Source organism: Camelus bactrianus, chromosome 16, assembly GCF_048773025.1.
Source record: "Camelus bactrianus isolate YW-2024 breed Bactrian camel chromosome 16, ASM4877302v1, whole genome shotgun sequence".
In the NCBI taxonomy this organism is placed as follows: Eukaryota; Metazoa; Chordata; class Mammalia; order Artiodactyla; family Camelidae; genus Camelus; species Camelus bactrianus.
The window spans coordinates 29,403,250-29,423,057 of record NC_133554.1 but is presented as its reverse complement, the minus strand read 5'-3'; the positions used below and the strand labels follow the sequence as shown (position 1 = coordinate 29,423,057).

Sequence of the window (19,808 nt, the reverse complement as noted above, 5' to 3'; positions counted from 1 at the left end):
CCAATTATATCCCGAGCACGCCCCTCCTACTGTCCTGCTGTGGTTCCCTTTTTATGTTTCCAGTTGCAGAAGATCTTTTCTGCTAGGTTCCAGTCTTTTTTTTTTGATGGTTGTTTGGCATTCAGTTGTGGTTTTGTTGTAGTTGCAAGGAGCGGCAAGCTCCTGGGCCTACCACTCCGCCATCTTGACCAGAGCTCTGCAACTTGCCTTTTAAAATGCACTTGTTTGTTTGTTTGGAAAGCTCTATTTTAATATTTTTAACTATAAAATTAAAATTTTAAACTTTTATTTATATCCATAACTTATTTCTTCTGCACCTTATTAATGATCACTTAGGGCGTTTCAACTTTTTGCTACTGTAAAAATACTGCTCTGACCATCATTTTACATACATAATTGCCTTCTTGTGACAGGATTTTTGTAGGGATTTTTTGGACATCAAATTCTTGGGTCAAGTAGGTATTTGCATATTAAATTTTAATAGATACCATGCCAATTTATACAGAGACAGTACACACACACACACACACACACACACACAGTTAAGATTATGGATTCTGAAGCCTGGCTGCCTGGGTTTGAATTCTGCCTCTTTCACTCATTTGCAGGATGATCTTAGCAAATTCATCAGCCTTTTTAGTTTCCTCTTCTATAAAATTGGGATAATAGCAGCAACTGCTTTTTAGAGTGGGTATGAACGTTTTGTTTTATAAGGTAATCTGTGAAAGCACTTAGACTGCCTGATACAGTGCAGAGTTATGCTTTCTGTTAGCTGCCATTTATTCTTTGTGTTTGCTAGGATCTCACCACAAAAACATTCTGTAATTTCTTCACTTCTCTCTATGGAGTTTAATGGAAATTTCTTAGGAACCCTCTGAGAAATCTTGTTAAATAAGAATTTATATTAAATTTCAGGTAAAAAAATTCCTATGTAACTTAGCCTTTGTATTCATTTTGCACTGATAAAAACGTCTTTGTTATAATTGTTGATTTGGTTTTGTTGTTTTTGTTGCATAGCACTCCCACCAAAGGCATAGAGAATAAAGCTTTTGATCGCAATACAGAATCTCTCTTTGAAGAACTGTCTTCAGCTGGTTCAGGCCTAATTGGAGATGTGGATGAAGGAGCAGATTTACTAGGTATGATAGTTCATCTAAAGTAGAATCATATTGTTTTAAAGAGAGGTTTTTTTTAAAATGATCTAATTGAAGATTTCTTTACAATGTCTCTGACTGCCCAGTGGTGCAGAGTTACTGCACTTTTAAGTAATTAATAGAAACGTGTTCTTTGAGATCATGAAAGTTTTAAATGAAAGTATTTTCACATATGAGTGTGCCTAAAATTGAATTGCATTTTAATTTGTATTTTGAATTCATGTAACACAATTTATTGAATCCCTGTATTCTGAGAACAGTATTACACATGAGAAACACAATGATAACATAGAAAACAAACTTATGGGGGGTAGGGTATAGCTTAGTGGTAGAATGCATGCTTAGCATTCACGAGGCCCTGGATTCAATCCCCAGTATCTCCATTTAAAGAAGTAAATAAGTAAACCTTAACCACCTCCCCCAACAAATAAAAAATTAAATAAATTGATTTTAAAAAACAACAAAGATTGATAAAAGCAAGAATAAACAAGGGACCTAATGAAACATACAAGCTTCTGCACAGCAAAGGAAACCATAAGTAAAACAAAACGACAGCCTACAGAAAGGGAGAAAATTTTTGCAAATGAAACCGACAAAGGCTTGATCTCCAGAATATATAAGCAGCTCATACGACTTAATAAGAAAAAACAAACCCAATCCAAAAATGGGCAGAAGACCTAAACAAACAATTCTCCAAGGAAGACATACAAATGATCAATAGGCACGTGAAAAAATGCTCTGTGTCACTAATTATCAGAGAAATGCAAATCAAAACTACAATGAGGTATCACCTCACACCAGTCAGAATGGCCATCATTCAAAAGTCCACAAATGACAAATACTGGAGAGGCTGTGGAGAAAAGGGTACCCTCCTACACTGCTGGTGGAAATGCAGTTTGGTGCAGCCACTGTGGAAAACAGTATGGAGATTCCTCAAAAGACTAGGAATAGACTTACCATATGACCCAGGAATCCCACTCTTGGGCATATATCCAGAAGGAACCCTATTTCAGGATGACACCTGCACCCCAATGTTCATAGCAGCCCTATTGACAATAGCCAAGACATGGAAATAGCCTAAATGTCCGTCAACGGATGACTGGATAAAGAAGAAGTGGTATATTTATACAATGGAATACTACTCAGCCATAAAAACCGACAACATAACGCCATTTGCAGCAACAAGGGTGTCCCCGAAGAATGTCATTCTAAGTGAAGTAAGCCAGAAAGAGAAAGAAAAATACCATATGAGATCGCTCATATGTGGAATCTTTAAAAAATGAAAAAAACAAAACATAAATACAAAGCAGAAACAGACTCAGACATAGAGTACAAACTTGTGGTTGCCAAGGGGGAGGAGGTTGGGAAGGGACAGACTGGGAGTTCAAAATTTGTAGATACTGACAGGCATATGTAGAATAGATAAACAAGATTATACTGTATAGCACAGGGAAGTACATACAAGATCTTGTAGTAGCTCACAGTGGAAAAAAAATGTGACAATGAATATATGTTTGTTCATGTATAACTGAAAAATTGTGCTCTACACTGGAATTTGACACAACATTGTAAAATGACTATAACTAAATAAAAAATGTTGAAAAAATACATTTACTTACATCCATTATATATATTCACACACATATGTATATATATGTTGTACATTAAAACAAATAAATAATAAAAGTAAATAAAATTCATGTGTTAAGAAAAACCCCAACAACAAAGATTGAAAATGTTTTACAAAAGGAAAGGAAGGGGAAAAAAAATAAACTTACGGTTACCAGGGGGAAAAGTGGTGGAAAGGGATACAAATTGAGAGTTCAAGATTTGTAGATATTACCTACTATATATAAAATATATAAACAATAAGTTTATACTGTATAGCACAGGGAACTATATTCGATATCTTGTAGTAGCTTATGGTGAAAAAGAATATGAAAATGAATATATGTATATTCATGTGTGACTGAAGCATTGTGCTATACACCAGAAATTGACACAACATTGTAAAACTGACTATACCTCAATAAAAAAATAGATTAAAAAAATCTGCGGATACTAACTACTGAATATAAAATATATAAACAACAAATTTATACTGTTTAGCACAGGGAATTATATTCAGTATCTTGTAACATATAGTGAAAAGAATATGAAAACAAGTAGGTGTGTATATGTTTGACTGAAACATTGTGCTGTACACCAGAAATTGACACAATATTGTAAACTGACTATACTTCAGTTAAAAACAATAAAAAATTTTTTAAAGTTACAATTATATGATTAAAAAAAAGAAACAGTGATTTTATATATATGTGTGTATGTGTGTGTACGTAAATGTATAGGTATGGATTGATGGATTGCTACTTCATGGCTTAAATACATTTCATTAAATTCTTTTGACCTTACATAAGAAATTACAACACTTGATTTTTCTGAGATTTCATAGAACATTCTATGTTAACTCTTTGAGAAATGTAATCATTTTAGAGTTTGTGTTGTTGAAGAATACCTGGTTTGAAACAAATACTGCATTTACCCTTCCACTATTTATCTGGTGACCTTTGTCAAATAGTTTAACCTCTCTTGGCCTTAGTTTCTTTGTGTATAAAAAGAAAGAGTTCAGGGATTGGACACTGCAGCTTATGGACCAAATCCAGCTCACTTCCAATGTGTACAAATAAAGTTTAACTGGGACACAGCCACACTCATTTGTTTATATATTGTCTATAGTTACTTTTACACCACAACAGCAGAGTTAAGTTATCTGCACGGAGATCATGTAGTTTACAAAGCCTAAAATATTCACCATCTGGCCCTTTACAGAAAAAGTTTGCTCTTGCTCTAGGTGGTCTCTGAAGTTCCTTTCAACAATAATTACATGAATCTGACTTATGTCAGTTGCTTTGGTGTGCCTTTCTTATAACTTAAAACCTTATAGAAATTGAAAAGTTCATAGTATTAAATAATCTATGCCTTTGAAATAGATTCTGGTTTCCAAGCCTTTTTTGTATCTCTTACTGTAATTATCATACAGACTACACTGTGCTCAAAAGGTGCTGTTTGTCAGTTCTTGTGAATATAGAGAGGTGTTGCTTGCATTCATTTATGATAAATTTATTGATTACCAGTTATGTCTTTGACAGAAGTATTTTTTGAAGGAAATACAAGTTCTGTGTAAATAGAGCTCAAACTCTTAATCTAAAGTAAGAGAGATTGAAAGTATATAAATAAAATTATTCTGAGTTAGACATAGACTCCCACCATTAAAGTCTAAATAAAACATTGGAAGCAATTGAATTAGTTTGCATTTCTCAAGAAAGGCTAAAAGATCTTAAGGAACACTCCATTTTTACATTTAAATTTATATTCTAGCTTTGTTAACATTAAATTATGCATGAAAAGTTCCTTTAAAGATTTGCCAGACTCCCTGGCAAAACTGAGAGGCAAATGCAAAAAAATGTTAGAAATAAGTGAAGGGAGAAAACTTAGAGCCAAGAATATTCTATCCAGCAAGGCTCTCATTCAGATTTGATGGAGAAAGCAAAAGTTTCACAAGTAAATAAAAGCTAAAAGAATTCAGCACCTCCAGATCAGCTTTACAACAAATGTTAAAGGAACTTCTCTAGTCATCAAAGCACAAGAAAAGAGAACAAAAAGAAGAAAGGGGGTAGGGGGCAAGATCTACAAAAACAAACTCAAAACAATTAACAAAAGGCAGTAAGAGCACATCTATCAATAATTACCTTAAATGTAAATGGATTAAATGCCCCAGCCAAAAGACACAGACTGGCTGAATGGGTAAAAAAAGCAAGACCCATATATATGCTGTCTACAAGAGACCCACTTCAGAGCTAGAGACACATGCAGGTTGAAAGTAAGGGGATGGAAAAAGATATTCCATGCAAATGGATATCAAAAGAAAGCTGGAGTAGCAATACTTATATCAGACAAAATAGATTGTAAAATAAAGACTGTTTAAAGAGCCAAAGAAGGACACTACATAATGCTTCAGGGATTAATCCAAGACGATAATGTAACAATTGTAAATATATATGCACCCAACATAGAAGCACCTCAATATGTAAGGTAATTGTTAACAGACGTAAAAAGAGAAATAGACAATAACTGTAATAGTGGGGGACCTTAACACCCCACTTACATCAATGGACAGATCATCCACACTGAAAATCAATAAGGAAATACAGGCCCTAAATAACACATTACACCAGATGGACCTAATTGATATCTATAGAGCATTCCATCCGAAAACAAGAGTATACATTCTTCTCAGGTGCACATGGAACATTCTCCAGAACTGACCACATGCTGGCCCACATAGCTAGCCTCAGGAATTTAAGAAAATTGGAATCATACCAAGGATCTTTTCCAACCACAATGCTATAAGGTTAGAAATCAACTACAAGAAAAAAAACCGCAAACATGTGAAGGCTAAACAGTATGCTACTAAACAACCAGTGGATCATGGAAGAAATCAAAGAGGAGATAAAAAAAGTACTTTGAGACAAATGAAAATGAAAGCACAATGATCCAAAACTTCTGGGACGCAGCAAAAGCAGTTCTCAGAGGGAAGTTTATAGCAATACAAGCCTACCTCAGGAAACAAGAACAATCTCAAGTAAACAGCCTAACCTTACACCTAAAGCAGCTGGAGGAAGAAGAACAAACAAACCCCAAAGTTAGTAGAAGAAAAGAAATCATAAAAATTAGAGCAGAAATAAATGAAATAGAGACTAACAAACAATAGAAAAGATCAGTGAAACTAAAGGCTGATTCTTTGAAAAGATAAAGAAAATTGATAAGCCTTTGGTCAGACTCATCAATAAAAAAAGGGAGAGGGCCCAAATGAATAAAATCAGAGATGAAAAAGGAGAAGTTACAACTGACACCACAGAAATACAAGGAATCATAAGAGGATATTATGAGCAAATACACACCAACAAAAAGGACAATGTAGAAGAAATGGACAATTTCTTAGAAAGATACAATTTGCCAAGACTAAACCAGGAAGAAATGGACTATATGAATAGACCAATTACCAGTACTGAAATTTAATCAGTAACTAAAACCCTCCCAACAAACAGAAGTCCAGGACCAAGATGGCTTTACAGGTGAATTCTACCAAACATTTAGAGAAGAGTTAACACCTATCCTTATGAAACTATTCCAGAAAAATTGCAGACGAAGGAACACTTCCAAACTCATTCTATGAGGCCATCATCATGCTGATACCAAAACCAGACAAAGATATCACCAAAAGGAAAATTATAGGCCAATATCACTTATGAACATGGATGCAAAAATCTGCAACAAAATACTAGCAAATTGATTCCAACAATGCATTAAAAGGATTATACAGCATGATCAAGTAGAATTTATCCCAGGTATGCAGGGATTTTTCAGTATCCACAAATCAGTAAACATGATACACCAATATTAAGAAACTGAAGAATGAAAACCATATGATAATTTCAATAGATGCAGAGAAAGCTTTTTATAAAATTCAACATCCATTTATGATCAAAACTCTCCAGAAAGTGGGCATAGATGCAACATACCTCAACATAATAAAGGCTATATATGACAAACCCACAGCTACCATCATATTTAACGGGGAAAAGCTGAAAGCGTTTCCTCTAAGATCAGGAACAAGACAAGGATGCCCACTCTCACCACTTTTATTCAACATAATTTTTGAAGTCTTAGCCATCACAATCAGAGAAGAAAAAGAAATAAAAGGAGTCCAAATTGGAAACGAAGAAGTAAAACTGTCACTGTTTCCAGATGACATAGAAAACCTTGAAGAAGTGAGCAGAAAACTACTAGAACTCATCAATGAATTTGGTAAAGTTGCAGAATACAAAATTAATATATAGGAATCAGTTGCATTTCTATACACTAACAATGAAATAGCAGAAAGGAAAATTAAGGAAATAATACCATTTAGCATTGCACCAAAAAGAATAAAATACCTAGGTACAAACCTACCCAAGGAGGCATAAGACCTATGTACTGAAAACTATTAAGACACTGATGAAGGAAATTGAAGATGACATAAACAAATGGAAAGATACACTGTTCTTGGATTGGAATAATCAGTACTGTTAAAATGGCCATACCACCCAAGGCAATTTACAGATTCAGTACAGTCCCTATCAAATTGCCAGTGACATTCTTCACAGAGCTGGAATAAAAATGTTAAAATTTGTATGGAAACACAGAAGAACCCAAATAGCCAAAACAATCTTGAAAAAGAAGAATGGAGCTAGGGGAATTACACTCCCTGACTTCAGACTATACTACAAAGCTGCAGTAATCAAAACAGTATGGTAATGCCACAAAAACAGACTCATATATCAATGTAACAGGATAAAAAGTCCAGAAATAAACCCACGCACTTATGGTCAATTAATCTACGCCAAAGGAGGCAAGAATATACAGTGGATAAAAGACAGTCTTTTCAATAAGTGGTGCTGGAAAAACTGAACAGCTACCTGTAAAAGATTGAAATTAGAACATTTTCTAACACCATATACAAAAGTAAACTCAAAATGGATTAAAGACCTACATTTAAGATGAGATACTATTAAACTTCTAGAGGAAAACATAGGCAGAACACTCGCAGTTTTTGAACCAGCTCCTGGAGTAATGAAAATAAAAGCAAAAATAAACAAATGGGATCTAATTAAACTGAAAAGCTTTTGTACAGCTAAGGATATCATCAACAAAACGAAAAGGTAGCCTACAGAATGTGAGAAAATATTTGCAAATGATGCAACTGACAAGGGACTAATTTCTAAAACATACAAATGGCTCATACACCTTAATATCAAAAAAACAAGCAACCCAGTCCAAAAAGAGACATAAGAGCTAAACAAGCATTTCTCCAATGAAGACATACAATTGGCCAATAGGCACATGAAAAAATGCTCATCATTGCTAACTGCCAGAGAAATGCAGATCAAAACTACAGTGAGGTATCACCCTACACCAGCCAGAATGGCCATCGTTGAAACATCTACAAAGGAGAGATGCTGGAGAGGATGTGGAGAAAAGGGAGCCCTCCTACACTATTAGTTGGAGTGTAGATTGGTGCAGCCATAATGGAGGACAGTACGGAGGTTCCTTAAAAAACCAAAAATAGACTTACCATGTATTCCAGCAATCCCACTCTAGGACATATACCTGGAGAGTAATATAATTCAAAAAGATGCATGCACCCCAGTGTTCATAGCAGTACTATTTACAATAGCCAAGACATGGAAACAACCAAATGTCCATCAACACATGACTGGATAAAGAAGTGGCACATATATACAAAGGGACACTACTCAGCCATAAAAAAGAATAATACCATTTGCAGCGACATGAATAGACCTGAAGATCATCATTCTAAGCGATGTGGGCTTCAGAGAGAAAGAAAAATGCCGTATGATATCACTTATAAGTGGAATCTAAAAAAAGATGATAAAAAGTAAGGACACAAATGAACTACTTATTATTTATAACTTAGATGATTGATTTCTTGAATATGTGTAAGCACATTTGACTGTCCTTTATAATTGGATTACCACATTCTGCTGATTCTTATTTTGTGGTTGGGTTTATTGCTTTGACAACTATGTAAGTTTAAAAAGCTAAAGCTCTAATCTGTTCTTAGAAACAATGATCAGTATATATATGTAAACTAAAACAAAATGTGCAGTATATTGTATATATGTATTTACATGCAATATAATGTATATGTGCAGTCAGACTGTAATAATTATACCTAATAAAACTGAAACTGGGGAAAAAAAGAAAAAGAATTTTCAAATGTTTAAACTTATATTCAAATTTATATACAGTAAAATTCACTCTTTTGGTGAATTCTTGGTTTTGACAAATGCATAGTTGTTTAACACCAGCAGAAACAATATACATCATCCCCCCAAAATTCCTGCATGCATTCCCTTTGTATTTAACTAGAATGAAGTGCTTTTTAAATTTAGTTTGTATACTCTGCTGCCTTATCCAATATTGAATAATACCATTATTGATGTTGTTGGCCCCAAACTTTTTTGTAAAGCGTTAAGAAGCCACTTAGTACTTAGAAATCATTGTGTTCATTTAAATCAAATATTTTCTGAAAGCGTCCATTCTTTAAGTCAGAAAATTAAGCATAATAAATAGGTTAAAAGCAAAATTCTGATACTCTGGCTTCCTTTCCACTTTGAAAATAAGAAATAGATTGTAAACTACTGTCTTTTCCCTATTGCAGATATTGATACATTTATCTCTAGAATGTTCCATATTAGATTTTAATATATTACATTAAGTATAGAGATTTATGCCTACATGAATATTTCTTGGTCAAAGATAATAGATGAAATCTCCAGGCATATAGTTGTCCCTTGGCTTCTCTTCTGTTCAGTTCACTGATAGCAATTGAGGTACAATACTCAAGAAATGGAAAGTAGTTAAACTAGCAAAATTGTTCCCCAACGTTCCTTAACTGATCTTTGGTTGATAAATAAGTACATAGTCCATTTCTATAAATTACTATATATTTTTCTAATGCTATGTTGTTGTAAAACTATTCTCTTGTTTTTGCAGTCGTACGTATACTCAGTATTTAGATTACTTTTTTTCCAGTTTTAATAATTTAAAAGAGATAACCCCCCACAGCTTGTCCTTTAACTTGATCAGCATCTAATCCCTTGACTTTCTTGTTTTCAGTGATCTTTTTCTTTCTCTTGATTAAATTCTGTATTTTCAACTTCACTATTTTTACTAACTTCTTCCTGTTACCATTTAAATATGTTCAGGTCACTTCCATTTAAAAAAAAAACACTTCCCACCTCTGACCCCGTATCTTTAGTACCTTCCCACTGTATATCACTCATTCTCCTCCCATTTCTAGTCATACTTTTATGCGGCAGTATCAACGAAGTAGTTGTCTGTTGTGTGCCTAGCACTATTTAGATACTTGTGATACACCAGTAGGAAAAAGACTTCTTAAGTGTGGTTGCGTTTAACTAGCAGGATTTCCACTGTCCCACTTGCACCTCTGCAGACTGCAGTCTGGCATTCTGCCCCGCACTAACCTTCCCTGAAGCAACCTTCTTATTTGCTATATCCAGAAGTTCTGCTCACTTATCTCACGTGACTTTTCAAATATCATTTGTCTTTAAAACTATCTTTGCTGGGTTTCTGTGACTTCCCTGTATTCTTTCCTGCCTCTGACTATTCCTCTTTAGTCTTCTTTGCAAGATCTGCTTTCTCTGGCTTATCTTTCAGATTTCCCTAGTTCAGGCCTTCTCCCATGTTTGGGAAATCTTAGCTCTTGTTCTTTGTTGTTTTCATGGCTAATTGCCCCAAAGATTTTTATCTCCATCCAAGACTTTTTTTCTAGATCCCCAGACTTCCAGACAGCCCACTAGACACCTCTAAGATGATTTGAAGAGCTTCATAGTTCATATACCTAAAGCTCAGTTTATCAACATCTATGTTGTCCTGTCTTCCAAGGCTGTTCTTTACACCAACACATAATAATTCAATGAATGACCTCACCATCAGCTCAGTTCTGCTGCTTTAATCTCTCCTCACAACCAGTCATGAAGGATTGTTTGCTTCTTTGCTTTAAAAAAAAAAAAACAACTATGTATCTCTGTTATCCCATTCTTGTCTTTGATTAAGTGGCACATCCTCTCCTAGGAATTCTGCCTTGATCCCCTAGTTAAAGCTCAGTTGTCTAGAAATATATTCCCATGGCACTGCACCTTATTAGGCCACTCTTCATACTTCACTGTAATTTTTAATGTACCTGTCTCCTTGTAAGCTCAATGTGGTGAAGATAACTATGACTTTTGCTAATTGTGGAGTCTTTGGCACTTAGCACAGCAACTAAGTGAATGGATTGCTCTAACAGTTTTGTTTCACCTCTAAATCTATGCTTCTTTATCTTTTGGAATTAAAACTCCTTTATAGGAGAATTTGTAAGAGACTAGTGTACTTTTGAAAAAACATACCTACAGAAATAGATTAAATTGTGCATACTTTCTCAAGGAATTAACAGATAATTCAGAAGCCCATTTATGGGACCTAGCTTGAGAATCATTGCTAAAATGCAAATGAGATGCCTATTACTTTAAAAACTATCAGACAGGTTTTTGCTCATTAGACCTAAGTTTATCCTTAGTTGAATCTTGAATCGGAGCAGGGCCACTTCATATTATGTTTTTCTTAACAGTTACCAGTTTTTATTGACACATTTCAAAGTGAAAATTTGAGGCAGTCCTATTGATCACGTTACATTTATACACTAGATTTTAAGAGAACTCCTCACTGGGAATGTGTAAACTTAAGAAACTACATTATAGGATATAATTTCCATAGAGTACATATTTCAACATTTTTTTCCTGTTTATAATATACTGTATTGTGTTTGGTTTCTTTATATCTTTTCAATTTTATTGGCTTCTCTCTCTCATTTTGAAGTAAATGAGTGTAGATCTTGCTTTCTGAAAACAATCTAATTGAGATTCTCATTCATGTTTTCTCTTGGGCTGCTTACCCAGGGGAATATTCTGGTGTGTATGCTTTTAAATACTTTATTATTACTGCCTTTTAAAGCTAGGTGTTCTTGGCCGCTGTTCTCATTTAATGCTTTCTCATTATTTTTTTCTGCTCAATTATTATTATTATTATTTTGCCCTGCACATATTTTCAGCTTTTATGCATATGTGCCTATGTGCTTGAGAGTTTAGCAAACATAGTCGTTATATAAACTTTCTTTCAGCCAACCTCAACCCTGTTTCCTCTGACTCTATAGCTTTATTGAAAAGTTAACACTAATATTTAAATAAAGTATTTCACGTATCTTGCCAAAATTCTTTTTTGAATTGAAATTTGGAAATTTTTTCAGTTTGTCTTTATTTTCAGTTTTTAGAGAATACATAGATAGATGATTAAATAAGCTACTGTCTCTAATATCTATTCTTCATGGTAGAAGTACCCTGTTCTTTGAGAATATTTGAGATAATTACAATTTATAATATATAAAATATGAGTCCGTATGTGAGCATTGAATTTTTAGCATTCCTAGGTTGGTTTTGGTTTAAATTATCTTTAAGTCATCTGAAATATTATCTCTTTTTGAAAATAAGTGGACATGGTAACTTCTTTATCTTATGTTGTTTTCTTTTGAAATATTTTCTTCCCTTCTTAGGGGTGTGTTTTATGTATTACTTCTTCCATTGTATGTGATTTTCCAACATTAACCTACCTTATAGGACTCATTAAATTATTAGGCACAGTTCTATAAATTAACAACTAAACAGAGGTGGCACTTTGAAGAAACCTTATAGTATTGATCTGGGATTTTTTACTCTATATTCGATTTTATTTTGACAAAGTATTGGTAAAGCATTTGTTAAGGTATAACTTACCAGAGCATCCTTATGAATGAAAGACATCATCTTAATTTCTGTCTTTTGCACATCATTATGCCTTAAATCATAACATTGTGATTTCAGATGTTTTTCATATCATGCATAAAACTTACAGATTAATGATCAATTTTCGTGCTGTTTTTTATATAAAACATTTCTTGTTCTTTGTTTTTGCTTTACATGGAATGCATGGGCTTTAAGACCATAATTTCTTTGGTAAGGTTTCATCTGCATTGGAGTTCAGTCTTTCTTATTTCTGCCTGTTCTCTGTTAAGACCTAGTTTTTAGGCAAAGGCCTACCATATCAGATGTGATTTGGAAACAGTTTTTGATCTATATTAATGCTATTCTTTTTTCCCCATAAATACTGCTGCTTTTTAAAATATTTGGCAGAAAAGTCTTTATTCCTTTGAAATACTGTCTATGAGAAACAAAATACAGACTAACAGTTATAAAGAATTGGCTACAAAATCTTTAGCTTTGTTTTTGGTAGATAATTATAATTTTATAGTCCGTACAATTAGATATGTCAAATGAAATTATAGACAAAATGAGATTATTAAAGGACAGGTAAAATTTATAAAATTAAGTTTGTGACTATAGCTTACTGTAAGTTTATATGATTTTGATAAATTTATTTTCAAACTTTTTAATCTTTTATCTTTGATAGGAATGGGTCGTGAAGTTGAGAATCTTATATTAGAAAATACACAACTATTGGAAACCAAGTAAGTATTTACAAAATTTTAACAGGGAACAGATACTGAATTTTCTTCTCATCAAATCAGTGGCACTTCTTTAATTTAATACAGCACAAATGCAGTCTCACTACCCCATCTCCTTCCCCTTCTCTGCGTATGGGCTTGTATGTGCACACGTACACAAATAGTTAATGGGACCTTATCTCACTGATAGGTATGTTTCATTGCTCTGTTTTTTTCAGAAACAGATTTTGATCTCCTTTTTACCCTACAAGTATTCATGCCTTTCTCTTAATCTTCTGGTTGTGTCCTTTGTGGTTTTTGCTCCCTCCTCTGGGATTTCTGTTTTCTTATCTCTCCTCTTGGGGCTTCTGTTATTTCTGTATAAATGTTTTGATCTATACCAGTCTTCCTCTTCAGCACTGTCCTCCACAGTTGCAGGGTCTCAGGTGCAACTTGTGACGTCTTAGGCTCTCAAACACTCTGGAGTTTTGTTTAGTGTGATGGGGACTGAGCCATGTGGAAGAGCAGATCAGGCCCCTTTGTTAATTTGCTGTGTCAGAGCAACTTTGGAACTTCTGTATATATCCAAAACAGAAGGCAGCTGTAATGAGGTCCTGTGCCCACTATACCCAGAAGGAACTAGATCTTGATTTTTTGTTTTCAAGTTTAGGCTTTTTTCTGATTAATTATTAAATGTAGAATCAAGAATTAATTTTACTTTATTGATTAGATAATATTTTTTAGAGCTTATTAACAACACTACCCTTATACTATTTGTTAAAGCTTTAATCTTACTTAATTCTGACTTTTTTTATAATTAGGTGATCTGCCTTGCTTTATACATTTATTCTTTGTTTGATAAGTGGGAGGTGTAAAAACTTAGACCATTGCTTTGTGGATTTTTTTCTTTTTTACCTTTATCTACAAACAGCATCAGGTAGAATACCTTTAAAATATTTGATTATTATTTAGCTTTATGATTGTATAGTTCACTTTAGTCTACAAGAGAAGTAATCTGTGAGTTAGAATATTTTTTTGTAATGGTGCACTTGAACTATGTGTTTCTTAGAAATGCATTGAATGTAGTGAAGAATGATTTGATAGCAAAAGTGGATGAACTGACCTGTGAAAAAGATGTGCTGCAAGGGGAGCTGGAGGCTGTGAAACAAGCCAAAATGAAGCTAGAGGAAAAGAACAAAGAATTGGAGGAAGAGCTTAGGAAGTAAGTTTCCACTATGTTGTTCTAAACCAAGCAGTCTTTTCCAGCATGCCACAGCAGTTAGAGGTGTAACCCTGAGACTGATGCCTGTAGTCCTCTCAAGTCACAAAGGGCACAGAGCTGCCTAGGGTAGGGTGAACTGCTTGGCTGACTGCCTCCGCTGTGAGCAGACCCTTCCATTTATTGAATATTATAATTTTTTGTGGATGTAATGATGTGAAAAAGTTAGAACTGTTCAAATATTGCTAATCAGGGAATTATAAACATTCATTATTTTCCTTTACCCAGCTTTAATACCTGGTTTTCTGAGAACAGTGCTATGATAACATTCCCCTAAATGAAGGCAGCTAAATACTCTCTTTGGAAAAAGGAAAGTAATCATGGTAGTTAAAATTTTTGACTTTTTTTTATTTTTTAAAATGGTGAAATTAACTCAAGATAACATGTTTTGATTTTTTTTCCCTCCACTAGAGCTCGTGCAGAAGCTGAAGATGCAAGGCAAAAAGCAAAAGAGGATGATGATGTAGGTTTATGATTTTGGACTTATTTTCTTGCCTTACCACATGTTAGTATTTCGGAGAAACCTTGTTAATTAGGCTTTAGATATAGCATTATAAAGATGGGGGGGGGAAGTCAAAATCATGTTTGTAGTCACGAATAGGATACGTCATGCTCCCACATGGTATCCATATGCTAAGCTTTCTAGGTACATATGGTGTGCTCATTTTTCCTCCAGAGGAAACTATTCTCCTGTATTAATTGTTTTCTTAACTTAAAAAAAAAATTATCAGACCACACATACACGTATCTTTAATTAAAGGTATTTAATTTTCATTCTTTTTGTGTTTTCTGTGTATTTAGTCTTGGAGACTTGCTTCTTCTCAGTGTTAGGTTTTTGATGTTCACCTGTACTGTAGTACACAGTGCTGTAGTTCCTTCATGTTCACTGCTTTATAATATCCCATTACATGAATGTGCTACAATCTATGCATCTGTTTTCCTGTTAATGAATATTTAGGTTGTTTTCAGCTTTTTACTACCACAAGCAATGCTGTTGTTTTGAACATTATAGTGCTAGGCTCTTGGTTTTTCCAGGGGATTTCCAGGGTTTTACAGGGAAGCTAGTAGTGAGATTGCTGTGTTGCAAACTGAAAATCCTTTGATCATTTGTTGTTTGAGTTTTTTTTTAACGAGAGGTTAAATTCTGTGGCAGGAGGACGAAGGAGGAGACTGCTGAGGGCTAAGCTAAGTTCAGCCTCTTTCTTACAGTCTTGTGCCTTTCAGCTTTGATTCAAAATGTGCATACTACACTCAGCAAAACGAAAGCCCTGCAGCTCAGCCAGCCTTTCCCTCCTGAACAGCCTGTAGAAATCAGCAGTAGAAGGAACTTGACTTGAGCATTCCCTTTTGGGATCTTACCATGCTTAACATCCCCATTCTCTCTAAGAATAATTCTGGTTAACGCTGCTGTCACCATCTCACGTTTCTTTTGGTGTTTTAGTGATGCATAGCATTGAGTACCTTGGCCAGTAAGTTTACTCTTTACACTAGTCTTGAGTGTGTATATGGATTGGTGTTTTTTTTTTTTTTTAAACTCTTTCAGTTTATTTATTGTTGAGGGGGAGGTAATTAGGTTTATTTGTTCATGTATTTCTTTTTAATGGTGGTGCTGGGGATTGAACCGAGGACCTCGTGCTCGCTAGGCATGCACTCTACCACTGTGCTATACCCTCCCCCCCCGGATTGGTAGTTTGAGATAAATGAACCTCTGCTGGTACTAACTTGAAACTAATTTCTGAATAACTAGCATTTGCTATAGAACATAAATTTAAAATACTGTTGTGAAAACAACACTTCCAGGTGAGCATATTAAATCTGTGGAGATAACAGCTTTCTTGGTTTTGTTCAAAATCTGCTCTGTTCTCTGTATTTCCTTTATAATATGTTCAAATTTGTGTATTTATATTCAGAAATTAAATTGTCTACTTCTTTTCACGCGTAAGTAATTATTTAAATCTCTTTGTTGATTTTATTTTTATAAGGCTATCTTTAAGTTACCCATTAGATTACAAAAATTAAAGAATGTTAAAATCTTAAAGACTTGCTTAAGTCTGAGCTAACACTAAAACCGACATAGGCTCCCTGAGTGATCTGTAGCCTTCTTCTCATTATAGAGTGATATTCCCACAGCCCAGAGGAAGCGGTTTACTAGAGTAGAAATGGCCCGAGTTCTAATGGAGAGAAACCAGTATAAAGAGAGGCTGATGGAGCTTCAGGAAGCTGTTCGATGGACGGAGATGATTCGGTTTGTATGAGAAGTACCTCTGGTGTTTTTCTACTTACTGTTTCCTAGGTTTGAATAATTCTTCATTCAGAACTAGAATCCTGTCTTGGGGGTCCAAGGCCCTTGCCCTGTGTACTAGGAGAGATCTAAAGAAATACTGGCAGTTAATAACAGAGTGTGATCAAAGTGGGTGCCTTTTGAGCAAGTGGGGGCTCTTGGAGAATTGTCTGTCCCACAACCTCTAAAAAGCTATTGTGATTACTTAAATGCTGGTCTGTTGACAAAAATAATCAAAAAACAATCTTAATAGGAACAGAAAAGAGTTTTATTTGAGCAAGACTGAAAACAGTACCTCAGGAGACAGCCTTTTAGATAACTCTGAGGAACTGCTCCAGAGAAGCATGGTTTTCAGCATAGTTTTATATCTTGTCAGAACAAAGAACATCAGACAAATGAGTGATACATTCCTTCAAGGTTTCAAAAAAACCCAGATCCACGTGTACACAGCAAGCCAGTATGGCTTTGTTACCTGGAAAGGGAAGTTTTTCCACTGAAGGAGTACCAGCTTTGATGTCTTAGGAAAAGAAGGCATTTAACCTTTATTTTAAACATGGACATTCTTGACTTCTGGTCATTGCACCCTTTTGTTTAATAATTAAAGCAGATGTACAATATGTTTGATAGATCACAAACAGGCTTTAGTCAGCATAAAATTTGAGTTAAATTATGTTTAAACAAGAATGACTTCCCATAGTTCAACATGTGAAAATTTCTTTCAACAATCATTTTTCAAAGGAATGTAGAAATTGACACTACTTTTGCAATAATATCAGGAAGAGATAAAAATTTCGTATATTAAATAGGAAATCAATCATTTTTACTCATTGTCTTCGTGTAAAATAACTCCTGATTTTTCCCCCTTTCTGACTATTCATGCAAAATGCAACTTCCATTGACATCTTTGTCAGTTGGATCTTAAATATCATGTAATGCTGCCATCTAACGGTCACATCCTCAGTAACAGCATGCCTTACTTTAATTTTAGAATTAAAATTACTTGAGAAATTTATGAATTAGATGCCCCCTAATTTGCCCATATTTTTGAGTTTGGATTGTCCCACCAGATCTACTAACAACAGAGCACAGTGACATACTGTTTTAAAGTTTATGAACATATTTTCTAACACCTAGCTTTTATTTCTTTATAATTAAATCATTTACTTAATACTAATGAATGAAATGTATTGCATAGCAAAGTTACAGTATGTAAAAATTCTAATTGCTTATAGCTGCTAAGAAGGAAGATCAGTGTTCTAATATTTATTTGTTGGACAAAGAAACTAATGTACTAATAAGTATATTCTTATTTCCAGCTTTTAAAGGGTATTAAATAAATAATAAATATATTAAAAAATGAGGCATATAGGCAGGCTCCACTTTTAATTACTATTTTTAATTCTAGCAGCCAAATGATAGTCAACAAGTGAAAAAAATGGTAGCTTTCTTTTAGCATTCTCCAGTGAATTAGAAGATGTTTTAAATTTAGTATTAAAAAAATAAAATATCTCTAAAGAGGACATACAAATGATCAATAGGCACATGAAAAAATGCTCTGTGTCACTAATTATCAGAGAAATGCAAATCAAAACTACAAAAAGATATCACCTCACACCAGTCAGAATGGCCATCATTCAAAAATCCACAAATGACAAATGCTGGAGAGGCTGTGGAGAAAGGGGAACCCTCCTACACTGCTGGTGGGAATGCAGTTTGGTGCAGCCACTGTGGAAAACAGTATGGAGATTCCTCGAAGGACTAGGAATATACTTACTATATGACCCAGGAATCCCACTCCTGGGCATATATCCAGAAGGAACCCTACTTCAGGATGACACCTGCACCCCAATGTTCATAGCCTCACTATTTACAATAGCCAAGACATGGAGACAGCCTAAATGTCCATCAACGGATGACTGGATAAAGAAGAAGTGGTATATTTATACAATGGAATACTACTCAGCCATAAAAACCGACAACATAACACCATTTGCAGCAACATGGATGTCCCTGGAGAATGTCATTCTAAGTGAAGTAAGCCAGAAAGAGAAAGAAAAATACCATATGAGATCGCTCATATGTGGAAATCTTAAAAAAAAAATACAAAACAGAAATAGACTCATAGACATAGAATACAATCTTGTGGTTGCCAAGGGGGCGGAGGGTGGGAAGAGATAGACTGGGATTTCAAAATTGTAGAATAGATAAACAAGATTATACTGTATAGCACAGGGAAATATATACAAGATCTTACGGTAGCTCATGGAGAAAAAAAACGTGACAATGAATATATATATGTTCATCTAGAACTGCAAAATTGTGCTTTCCACTGGAATTTGATACAACATTGCAAAATGATTATAAATCAATAAAAAATGTTAAAAAATAAAATAAAAAATAAAAGAAGTCAGAAGGGGGCTCTGATAGTGATGGCAGAATTCTTACAGTCTTACTAAATCAGTTTAGAATGCTTTACAAAAATTTTTTTTGTTGAATTACCTGTCAATGCAGTTTATTTTTTATCCTCTTCAGCTTTCCAGTGATGGAAGAATGGCCCATCAGAACTAGTTTTTGAGATCTGGAAATATTAGATGAATGACGCCTTTATATAGAGACAAGGATTTATAAGGCAGTATTTTGATAAAAGGGAGAGTTGAGGGATATCGCTTCAATAAAAAATTTGAATATTAATATTCAGGCTTGTTGGCTGTCTGTCCAGCACAGATGACAATCTTGTCTCTATCAATAGACTGGGCTCCTTGCAGGAGGGATGGTATTTATTTACATTAGTTGTTTTGGCCTTAATGGACTGACTGACACATGATAGATCAAAATAACTGAACTTGTTGCCTCTCCTCTGTGTGTTTCATGGACTTCTTGGGTCCCTTGTTCTTCAGATAGAAAGCTGGAATGCCTCACTAATAACACATTTTT

At 34.4% G+C, this 19,808-nt stretch overlaps 1 protein-coding gene across 5 annotated transcripts in view; it reads left to right on the top strand.

The window, feature by feature from the left end:
- SPAG9 (sperm associated antigen 9) overlaps window positions 1-19,808 on the top strand; it is a 133,088-nt gene that overhangs the window by 86,042 nt on the left and 27,238 nt on the right. For all 5 annotated transcript variants that reach the window (XM_010949611.3, XM_045512583.2, XM_074342816.1 and 2 more), the window contains 5 exons: window positions 1,018-1,139; window positions 13,281-13,338; window positions 14,384-14,536; window positions 15,005-15,056; window positions 16,708-16,838. In XM_010949611.3, the coding sequence (XP_010947913.1) occupies window positions 1,018-1,139; window positions 13,281-13,338; window positions 14,384-14,536; window positions 15,005-15,056; window positions 16,708-16,838 (516 nt within the window). The remainder of the gene's footprint in view (window positions 1-1,017; window positions 1,140-13,280; window positions 13,339-14,383; window positions 14,537-15,004; window positions 15,057-16,707; window positions 16,839-19,808) is intronic.